Below are 12,126 nucleotides of genomic sequence, written 5' to 3' on the forward strand. Positions count from 1 at the left end.
GTCTCCGGGGACGGTACAAATCTCCTAGACCGGACCATGCCCCGCCCCCGCCCCCCACCCATCCCTCCCTTCCCCAGGTTTAACTCGGGTCCCTCTACTGCTTTCCATGTTTACGCCGCGTTTTGGTTTCTGGGACTCATAGAGTGAGTCCCAGCCGGGACTAGAACAAGGCAGCGCGGGCCGGGGAGAGAGGGGCTGGCGCGGAGGCGCTCGGAGCTCTCCTGCTCGCCACTCCCTCTCCGGGGACAGGAAGGGGCTGGCGGGGGCGGAGGGGCGGGGAGGGGGGGGTTGGCGCTCATCAATTCCGCAGCCACCTCCTCTGCAGCTAGGAGGGGGACGTGAGGGAGGCGGGAGGCGGGAGGAGTGGGGCGGGAGTGAGGACGAGTATAAGAGTCTGAAGTCAGGAGAAGTTTGCGCACTGCTCACAGCTGAGCGAGGGAAGGAAGGTGCCTGGAAGGTGAGCCACCTAGACTTTGGGGAGGTGGAAATAAAGCTTGGGGGGAAAGCAGTTGCCTTTTAGCCTGTAATACAAGCTGGGACTAGGTTGAAAGCATCACTTAAGGCAGAATTAAAGTGTCAGGAAATCGGGAAGGGGGGAAAGGAGAGAGATGGCTCAGGACTTAACGCAGTTTGCTCTCTTGTCAAACTAAGACAGGCAGCCCCCCAGACCCTGGGTGGGCTGCATCGCGCGGCTGACCGACCTGCCCGGGTTGGAGAGGTGCGCACTGTCTGCACCTCACCCTGCACCTAACGTCTCCTGCCCTGCAGATGAACGCTGTGGCTTGAGTTCCTGAGGCTGGAGTCACCACCTGAGAGTTCCCTTCGCTTCTCCTGAGCTGTGCCCAGCCGCCCAGTGAAAGTATGCGAGGTAAGGAGGGTCTGGGAATGAGCTTTGGGACGTTCCCTGGGATGGTTAACAGTGATGGTGCCTGAGGTGCCTTGTTTTTTCCTACTGCTGTTTGATTGTGGTGTTTGAAGTTCTGATGCAGGGTTAGCTTAGTCTCAGGCGCTTCACTTTACCCTTGATGAAAAAACACATAGTCCTGGGAAGATGCTACAACTTATCGTTTCCTATTGAAAAGTCCTCTGATTTTTTGTGAGTTTTATTATGTTGTTAATATCATTTTTTCAGTCAAAATTTTATTCTCCACCGCATTGCGTATGGAAATTATGGGACTGTCAGTGGTGGGGTTTTTTTTCCAAACGGTGTTTATTAACTAACGAACAGATAATGCCGGCATCTATGTGACGTGTCATGGTTGTTCTGGATATTGGGAATGAGTACAGTGGTGAATGGGGTTGCTTGTTAAGTCATGTTTTACAGAGAATTATTTTCCAACAATCATTTATGCATAGCAGCCATTCTTCACACCTATTAGGAAAAATATGTTGTGTGCGTAGTTTCCAAATGGGTACTCTTTTTGCATGATGCTCTTTCCAAGCCTGGATGAAAGGCATCGAGAACAGTTCTAATAAATTAATTCTTTTTCCCTAAATATACATTTTTCTTGACATCCAAGAAAATCCGACCAAAGTCAAAAATCAACAATCCATTCATATTTTTTAACCCATTATTCAGGCTTTATTTTGCAAATCAACTTCTGTCTGAAAGCTGGAACCTAATATTGTATGACCCATACAGGACTGGAAGGCTAGGGCCCCACTGCCAGACCTTCTGGAGACCCTCACGATATCGTGGTTGTAGTTAACCTGAACCAAGTCACCTATTCATGGCTATTGTTTGAAATATTGGGTGATTGAAAGTGAAATGTTTAAAATACACCAAAGTGTGACCATGGAGTTCCTGACACTAATCTTTAAATACCAGAGTGTCCAAGTTTGAGTGTGTCTTAAATGATAAGAAAAGGCAAATGCTTTATACCATTGGACCACTTTGGCTTACCATTAAAGACAGAGTAGGAATTAATGCATTCGGTGTTGTGGAATTTCTAAAGTGTAATTTGTAATAGCATGTTGCTAGCCTACTATGAGTTCGGTTAAAGAACTCAGCTTAAATAATTCAAAATTTCCAGTTTTCTTCACTAGCATTATGAGAGGAACCAAGGTGATTAGATTTGCAAGGCATCTTCGCAGTTTAAGGTGGTGTTCTTCGGGGCGGTGGGGGGGCACTCATTTCTACTCAATATTTTAACTAGCTCAAAATGTATCCCTCAGCCGGGGTTTGTTCGGGTTTTATGCCTCTAATCCACAGTTAATTTTAGGAACTCTAGCTACAAAAATAATATTCAGTCATATTGTGAAGTGCTCTAAGATTATTTATTGACCACACAAGCATACTAAGCACAGTAAATACGAAATCCTTATTGTAACTTATGCCCAGGAACACATAAAGAACCTTAAAGTTGTATTGTTTTATGATGCTTGGAACTAAAGAAAATTAGCTGATACAAATTCAAATTCTGTTTCCCACTTTTTTGTGTTTTTGGAATTCCGGATAATGAATGATGATGAATAGAGAATGAATTTGCTTCAATCAGGTAACAAAAGAGAGCTAAATCTCAGCCTAGGAGTGCTGTGGCAATTCTGTTCTTGGTGACCTCCTCAGACTCTTTCAATGTTGAGCTGAATAAAGATATTATCTGTTGTTGGTTTTTATTAGAGTAAAAACAAAATGGAATTAGGAGACAGGTGATATTTTCACTGATAGCCTAATCCAGTGTTCTCCACTTGGGCTACAAACGAGACTCAGTGGAAGAACTTTCACAAAAAAAAAAAAAAAAAAAAAAAAAAAAAAAGATGTCCAGACCCTACCCAAAACCAATGAAATCAGAATACCTGAGGAAGGGGTCTGAATTTTGATTTAAAATATATGTATATATGATGGTAATGCAGAGCAATAATTAGAAATCAATGGCCGAGATGGTTCCCATCGGTTTTGATAAAGCCTCTTAATGTCAGAGGGTCTTACTAAAAAAAAAAAAACAAAAATGCTATATGTTTTATTTTGGTCTAATCTTTTTTCTTTAATAAAGTGTATAATTTGATTTCCCAATTAGAAGAAAGAGTTTTGTTGGGTTTTTTTTTTGGGGGGGGGTTTATTGTTGTTGTTTTCTGTCGATGTTTAAATCATAACAGCTTCTGGGGAAGTTCTTTTTTCTCCAAAAAACAGTCTACTGAGTTTGAAGCTTATTTGACTGTCTAGAAAATGTTTTAGTAAATTAAGTCTACCTTTAGGAGATGTTGGAAATAAAGCTTTATGAAACACAGAACTTGACCTTATTTTGCTAAGACCTGCATGGTGTATAATGTGTAAATATGTACCATTTTGAAAGGGGAGAAGGAGAAAAACAGTACCATTCTCCTTGGCACACCAACAGATTCCGGGTGCTGACTATGTTCTAGAATTTTCACATAAATTATTTATGTAAAGCTTACAATAGCTTTGTGAGGTACCAGCTATTATTCTGATTTATGTATGAGGAAATTAAGGACCCATTAGGTTAATGAACTTGCTCAAAACCATAAACCGAATAAATTTAACATGTGTTCGAACGTAGACCTTCTTGTTCTAAGTTTACTACTGTAATAAAATATATATTTATATACATATTTTATATATTTAAATTTAAAGACAGAATTCTTATTAAAAAACAGTATTGGTTAAAACTACAGATTCTGCATGGCTCTGCTTGGGTTTTAGGCCTGGCTCCATCATTTTCTAAGAAGCTGTGGGATTTGGGGCAAATAGTCTAACCTCTCCATGCCTCAATTTCTTTTCTAAGTTGAGGTTTTTCTAATGAGAATTAAATGAGTTAATATTTGTAAATCACTTTTGGGTAGGTGCCTGGTACATAGTAGGTTCTATGTAAGTGTTATATTTTTTAAAATATATCATTTATTCAACCATATTTTTGTTTGTTTTTTATTGTTTATTATGTGTCAAGAATTGCATTGTGCTTGATGTTACATAGAAAAATAGGACATGTCCCAATCTTCAAGGATTTTGTGTCTAGTAAAGAATGACCAATACATAAATAGTCATTCCACACAGGAATGAGGTTTTCTTCTCTTTTAATTATAATTAAAAGCATTATTTTGTGTGGCACTGTGTGCTTTTCAATATTAATATGATCTCCCAGAGGTCTGTATAATGAGGATTATAAAAAACAATTGATAATAACTTCTGTTGTCACATGGTATTAACTTGTTTTCAAATCTACTATCAAAACACAAAATAATATTCACATATGTTTCTGTCTTTATGAGTTTAGAAAACTGGTAATGTGGAAGAGTTTTGAGTCTTTAAAATCTTATTTTTGAGATGAAGAATTTGGGACAGGGGGAAATAATTGATAGAGAACGTCATTGGAATCTACTCCTAAATGTAATTTTCTTGTTTTCCGAAATGAGTGTTGTCTGGAACATGTTTTTTTTAAATAAAATGCAAAATAATTTTAGGGTCAGGAGTGTCCGTCAAGGAATACAATTAAAGGTCTCTGATATGGGGTCGGCTTGGCAAATCTTGATCTCACAGGAGCTGGCTCTGCTGCTTCCACGGAGCCGACGCCCGGCTTTCCATGATACCTCCAGGGTGCCTGTGATACCTGAGGTATAAGATTCTGTCTTCGTTCAAATGAAAAGCCTCTCATTATTAAAAATAGCATTTGAATAGCTATTCTTTGTAAAAAAAAATAACACATATACTCCAAATCAATGGAGCTAATCCCCAAAAAAATAAAGTACCTGGCTCTATGATATATGTTCTGTTTTTGTTATCAATATTTAACCATTTTATTTCAAAAACTTCTGTTTGCAAATGTATGGCTTTCTTTTATCAAGTCTCAAGGCTACCCCCAATTTTTCCCATGGAAGCTGCATTTTCTTCCTCAGAGTTTCACTGCCACCCCTCTAGTTTAAGCTTTTATTACCTTTCACAAAATAAACATTTTGTAAAGTAGTCACTTACATATTTTGTAAAATATTCACTTAAACAGTCTCATGATTTTGGGTCACTTAAATGTCCTCATGCTGTCCGGTCACCTCGGTCTCCCTGTGCTGCGTGCGGTGTTGCGCAGCGCAGCCCGGCTTGTTTGCCAGGCTCCCTCTGTTCACCATGGTTCAGCGATTGCCCAGGGACCCCCGGCTCAGAACCACTCTTCAACCTGGCATTTAAGATGTCTCATGGTATGAGATTATACCCATTTTATCTTTCTTACCCAGGCTAAGTAGAAAACCTCAACAGCTACCTAATTCCAGTTCTGAAGCCTTAGTGATGCCATATCCTTCACTTGCAGCCTTTATGCGCTTGTCCAACAACCTCAGTCTGTGTTCTATTGCTTCAAAATTGGGGTGTGTGACAGAGGTGGGGCTACCAGAAACCCTAGTCCCAGCTCATGCCTTTTATTTGTCTGGTAGTTCAGAATTCAGCATTTCCAAACTTACCTTCCCCTGTCCTTCAAAATGTATTCATCATTCACCCGTAACACACCCAGCACATTTTCATTCTTATAACTTTGCTCATATTTTAAAATTCAGTAAATATTTACTAAATGCATATTATGTCCCGGTCAGGCGATATTGTGACAAATTAGAGCTCCTTTATGAGGACTGGAGGAGACGGACAAGCCCGTGTGGTAAGTACCTCAGGAAAGAAATGCCTTAAGTGCTCTAGAAGCAGGGACCACACTGAGCTGAGCATCGGAAAAGCGTTTTGATGAAGGTGACCCCTAAAAGGGACACAATACAGCACTGAATTGACAAGAGAGAATGTAGAGGGGAAGAGATGAAGTGTGTCACAGGCAGGACACCAGTCTATAAAAAGCCGAGGAGGCTTGAAACAACTTGCTGATTTGGGGAACTAACAGGTATTTTCACTGGCCCCCAGGTCTAGAAGGCATCAGTTACAAGGGGTTTTCGTGCCTGCTGGGCTGAAAGGTTTGCATTTTTATTATGAAGACAATAGGGGTCCTTGAAGGAGTTAAAGTAGGGGACTGAAATAATCAGCTCTGCCATTCTGGTAGATCACTCTAGTGGAGGGGTGGGAGAAATGTTAGCCTTCAGGAAGGATGCATACAAATGAACTGGAAGGTGGGAGCCTCTTGCAGTAACGGGGGAGAAAATAATTAGGATCATTGCCTTGTTGGAGTTAGAAAAGGAGAGAAAACAGATTATTGTTGGAAAAAGGCTGATGGTATGATTAATTCCAGGTTTCTTGCACAGATGATAGGAGAGGTTGATATCATTCACATAGTCAGGACAAGGAATATTTTAGGGAAGGAAGATAAAGAATTTAATTTGGAACATGATACATTTGGCTTATTCATGTAAGGATGTCCTTTAGAAGTTGATACAGAAATTTGTGGCTCAAGAAAGAATTTTGTACTAGGGATACAGATCTGGAAGACGTATGCGTGTAGGAAGGGAGAAGAAATACCTCTGAAGAAATTCACCTTTGAAGAAATAAGAAAGAAAAAAGAAACAAAGGCAGAAAATTAAAAAGAGAAGAAAAACATCTAAGACAGAACCCTGGGAATACCATTTTTTAAAAATAACAATTAGAAAACAAGCCTGCAAAAAAGGCAGTAATGAAAAAGCTAGATGAAAGGAAGAAACACAGAAAAAGCAGTTTTATGGAAGCCAGGGAGAAGAAAGACACCTAAACTGGGTATTACAAATAAATTCAGTAGGATAAAGAATGAGAGATCATAGTTGGGTTTAACCAAGAACTGTTGTAGTAGTGGGTTGGGTGTAGGGTAAGGAATAAATAAGTGAAGAAACAGAGGCACTGAGTGTGCACAATAATTTCAATGAGTTGGACGTGCTTCCCTCATGTTATCTCCTCTTCTTGAAATCTTACAGTCCTCCTGAGTTTAACTTAATAGGCTTCTTCCTTCTTTTAGCCTTACCCGCTTAGCCATTGACCACCCCCTCCCCAAGCAAGATGTAATATCACATACTCGTGTCTCTTTCCTTAGAGCTTCCAGAGAACGGTGCATCCATACCTGTGTATGTACAAAGAACACTTCTCTTTTGTCACTTATTCATTGAAATAAATCTTTATAGCTTTATTATAAGAATGTGTTGGAGGAAAAAAATGGGTTTTATAAACCCTTATGTTTAAGGATTGCAATCTAGAAATCCCAAAATTATAGCATCCAAATATTTCTCAAAATGTGCACTCAAAAGTTGCACAGCTGAATTTTTCAGGGAAACATGCCAATTTTGGATCACAAATTATATCAGTGTATTTGTCTTATGGCACTTTATTCTCGTCTTTTTGTTGGAGATGTCTGTTAATTTTTTAGTTCCCTTCTAGATTAAAAAGGACAAATTCATTCGTTAGTTTTGTATTCCTCGGCACACACGGGAGACCTTCTCCTATGAAATGAGTTCAACTTCCCTGAATGTGGCCATACGTATTCATGCTTCTTTTTCTTTCCTGAAACCTTTTTTGTCACATTGAGTCTTACAGTTTTCCTCTTTTAAGACATTGACTAGCTGTGGCCCTAGAGATTTCAGCCCCTTCTCTTTGCTACTTCCTCCAAATCAATAATTCATTCACATTTCTTATACCCACATTTGTATTTCCAGCTGGAGTCAGTGTTGGCTGGAAGAGCCGACTCTGTTTTCCTTAGCAAGCATTTAAAACATAGCTTACATATTCAGAACGTAGCATTCAGTTTAAGCACGCAGAACGATTTTCCGTCAGGCCCGTGACACTCTCCTAATCACAAAGTATAGCCCTCTGCTTCTCCCCTGCCTCCTGCACTAAGGCTGAAGTTACGTAGGTGGTATTTATCAGTACTATAGGCAGGAAAAAAAAACAAATAGGACTTCTTCTCATATTCTCAATATGGACTAGAGCCCTAAAAGCAATTAATCCTAAATTGTTTGAATTACTGATCATCAGCAAGTTAATACTCCGTAGATTTTAGGAATGTAACTAAAATGATAACAAAAAAAAAAAACAGCTACAATTCATTGAGCCCCTACTGTGTCCTGGATATAGCAATGCTCAGTCACTTCTCATGACACTCCGGGATGTTATCAAGTGCCTTCCATAGAGGAGGAAACAGAGACTCAGCTACTCTCCGAGGTTCACAGTATCTCTGAAGCAATGAGCTCAATAAAACTCAAATCTAAATTTGCCTGATGCCGAAGGACGACACTCATTCCACTACTGAGTCCAAAGGCATTTCAAAGGTGACTTAGAGGTCTTTTTTTATAATTGATATATATATTCTTTTGAATAATTAGAGCCTTTACTAACAGATGTAATTAGGAGTTCCTTTCTGTGGACTTTTAAGACAGTATTTCTGGAGGTTTTAAGCTCAGCTCTCCAACTCAGTGGCTGAAGCTGTTGGCTATATTGATAGTCAAAGCCCAGCATTTTGGAATAGCCTGAAATAGTCCAGGCTTATGCTGTATATCAAGGGGACATTCTAGGTAGCTATGTCCTTAAGCAGGAGCTTCTGTACAGCAATAAAAAGGTAAAATGTGATACAGTTTCTCTAGTCTTTCTTGTCTGATCCGAATCTGTTTCTATTAAGAAGATGTGAAATGAATTTATTGTAAACAGTTATGAATTTGGCGTCAGCTTAATATGAAAGCTATATTTATTGTTTTTTGGGACCAAAAGTAGCAGCACAGATCCTAGGACTGCACAAGAAAAAAAAACCTGTCTTCAGTAAGAACAATTTTCCAAGGAAAGCTCGGCCATTTGAAGAAATCGCCTTTCTTGCTGGGTTTCACAAGTCAACTTGGGCAACGGGGGAAAAGGAAAGGCAAATTGCGCTAAAGCCAAATTTTAATTTCAAATTGGCTTGGCTCATACATTAATTAACCGAAACTTGGGCATAATTATTTGTTTCTAACTTTCCCTCCAACAGACAGAATTCTTGCAAGCATGAAGGTGTATTGTAGAAAATGTCGGTGTCTGCAGACATTGAGATGTGATCTCTGTAGCCCAAGATTCAAAGACATTCAGGGCACAGAGAACGCGATAATGCAAATCATTTTAGCACCTCGTTCCTTGGACCTACCACAGGGCTAAAAGGTCATTAGAACACTTTTTCATTCTAAAATCATGTAGACCACAAAGATGGCATAAGGCAAAACCCCAGCAAAGCAGAGAGCAGTAGTTGTGGCCGGAGGGCCAGTTCCAGAAAAACAAGAAGTTACCGAGCTGCTTTGTTTCCCATTCAAAACGAAAGTAATGTTATTGCCTCTCATGAAAAGATACATATTCTAGCAAACTAGATATCTTATTTTAGCAGATAGAAAGTTAATGAGAAGCTTGGATTTCTTTTGAGCTACTAAAATTTTAATAATCTGGGCAAATGTATGAGGTAGCAATCAGCAGATATCAAAACTGAAAGTCATAATCTCACTGAGCTACACGTTAACTTGTTAAAGAGGCATTCCTCATATTTGAGGTGATGCCATACGTTTTCTTGGTAGCTAGTATTTTACCCCTATCAGGAGTTCAATGCTTTCATTAAAGAGGGGGCTGAGACAGAGATAACGTTTCCCCTCCAGCAGGCAACAGTGCCGCCTTGAGAATTCCAGCCTTCTGACTCAATATCTAGTGCTCTCCCCTAAGAGTTTGCAAAGTCGCAAGGAATCATGAGCATCTAAAGAAAAATATTTGCACGAATGGACTTATAGATGACCACGAGGAGAGTTAAACACATAAACGAGAGTGGCCCTGGACTACGTTGCATAAGAGGCAGAGCCTGTCTCTGGTGTCTCTTCTTTTCTCTTAGTTTTCCAGATACCTGCCACTCATAGTATTCCCGTTTATTCTGTAATCTTGCTCTCCTTGCCCATTGCTTGAGCCTTTCCACAATCTTCACTTCAACTCCCTTTGCCCACCAAAATCAATTGCTTTTTTTAATCCTATTACTGCAAACCCTGCTGTCTGCATTATAATATAGGGTCCGACACAAATAACACCCTTTTTTATTATAAAATCTTTTATTACAAAATCATAAGCATGTAATTTAGTAACATAACAATATGTCACTCAAGCACACCACATGACATGTTAGGTGAAATGTTCAAATTAAACTGTAAATTATTACACCCATATTATTACCCTACCAACCACACTCAAGCAAGTGTTACTTCTGCCGGACCCTGTATAATAGGGAAATGAGCCCTTATTTCCATCAGGAAATAAATATTTTCATTATCAATGATTCAGGAAGTAATTCTTGAACTTGCGTTTCCTGATGTGTTTCTTGGTCAAATCAGTTTAGCTGTTTATTCCCAAACTCAAAGCTTTATACAACACATAAGCATATTAAAAGCTGTGAGAAGTCTGCTTTGCTGCATATCCACCACCTTTAATGTAGCCCAAACACAGTCATTTCTCATTCGGACCACTCCGACAGCCTCCTGTCTGACCTTCTCAATAGCCCTTGCCGCCCTCCCGGGCATGTTCTCTGCTAGCATCCAAAGTGAACTCCCAAAATGTAAATCAGATCAGATTTCCCTTCGGTTCACAACTATTTAAAGATGTCCAGCCATGCTCACAAACTCCTCACCACAGCTTCAAGTTCCTCTGCGACCTGGTTGTCACAACCTATTGCTCCAACCTCATCTACCCGGACCGCTCACTCCACCAGGCTGATCAGGATCCAGTCATTGGAACGCACCCTGTTCTTTTCACCTATCACCCTCCACACAGGCTCTTCCCTCTGGCTATGATGTTTTTTTCACTCACTTTCAAGTCTAATGAACGAAGAACTATGATTATTTAATCTTGTCCTGTCGACAGCATTTCTCTATGTGACCATAGGACCCTTTTGTGGTATATTAACTTTTAATATCCTGGTGAAAATCTTTGGGAAATTTGCCTTTTCTAAAATAAAGTTAAGTAATAACAGGAATTTTAAGTATTGATGCAAGTGTGCCGTGAGGTAGGGGTACCTTTCTGATCATTTAAATCTTCCTTGAGATGTATCTTCACTGTGGGATTGACCATCTGGTGTCATGTCCATGAATCAAAATAGATTCAGTACCTACTAAGGCAAAACTGCACCCAAGTTTACAAGGTTAATTTTAATCTCTATCATCCTTGAAGGATATAGGGTTGTTTTTTTTAAAAAAATCTAATTACTTTCATAAGCCATTACAACTATATCTACTGTTCAAATGATATCTACTGTTCATGGCCTCTGTTGAATCTGAAATGTTTATTAACTGCAGTTGTCACCAAGCTGCCTTATTGTCTATACATTGAAGCAGGCATTTCTAAGTGAAATGCTAAAGAACTCTCTACAGACAATGCAAAAAGTAGCTGAAACAAGCGCCCCATCATTATAACCAATTTGTACATGGGAGATTCTTAGAAATGAAGTTACGGTATTGGGAGTTACAGGACCATGATCTAAACAGAGACAAATGTGAAACTTTGATCAATATCTGTTCCCCAGCAAAGTGCAACTTCCAGTTTTTAAGAAAAATAAGGAAACTTGAATATGAATAGACATGTTGAAATATTTCAATAATGATGATAATGGTAATTATTGTAATAGTAGCTAACACTTACATAGCACTTACTATAAACCAGTAATGTTCTAAGACTTTTATAGTTTTAATATATTAAATCCTCACAGCAACTCAGTCAGGTAGGTACTGTTACAGCCTCCTTTACACAATGAGGAAACCGCAGCACAGAGAGGTAAGTGAGCCACGGAAGCACACACGTCTAATCCACAGCCGATTCGGAAGTGAAACCAAGGGAGTCTGGCTCCTGAGTGTAAGTACATTCTCATAAGAAAGTGTGCTTATTATAAATTTATGTGAAAACCTTAACAGCAAAAGTTTTATTATAATGTGAAATGTTTTTCGGTTTTGCATATTTGCAGGTCTTTCCACAGCAGATCCACACATTTCTTTTTCTTAAAAAACTAAAAAAATGAACTAGCGGTTTTCCTTTTTTGTTGTAAATGTCAGTCCCGACAGCTGTCGTGGGATGTGCCCGTGCGAGGAGTGCTCCACGCTGCCGCGTGGTTTACAAGAAGGGGAAGTTATGCTCCACCACGTTGACACCTCATTCATAAAAAGCAGAGTCAAATACAAAAACTTAATGTTTTATTATTTCAAAGGTACACTTTTTACCTAAAGAACACAAAACACGGCTCTTTACAAAACATGGTT

General features: G+C 39.4%; 1 protein-coding gene across 1 annotated transcript in view; it reads left to right on the forward strand.

Moving 5' to 3' along the window:
• The first annotated feature begins 766 nt into the window (after positions 1 to 766).
• CALCR (calcitonin receptor) overlaps positions 767 to 12,126 on the forward strand; it is a 95,521-nt gene continuing 84,161 nt past the window's right edge. The window contains exon 1 of the mRNA XM_054564627.1: positions 767 to 868. Within this exon, the coding sequence (XP_054420602.1) occupies positions 862 to 868 (7 nt within the window). The 5' untranslated portion in view covers positions 767 to 861. The remainder of the gene's footprint in view (positions 869 to 12,126) is intronic.

The sequence above is a fragment of the Pteronotus mesoamericanus genome, unplaced genomic scaffold (assembly GCF_021234165.1).
Source record: "Pteronotus mesoamericanus isolate MK-2021 breed Mesoamerican mustached bat unplaced genomic scaffold, CSHL_Meso_final scaffold_85, whole genome shotgun sequence".
NCBI classification, from domain to species: domain Eukaryota; kingdom Metazoa; phylum Chordata; class Mammalia; order Chiroptera; family Mormoopidae; genus Pteronotus; species Pteronotus mesoamericanus.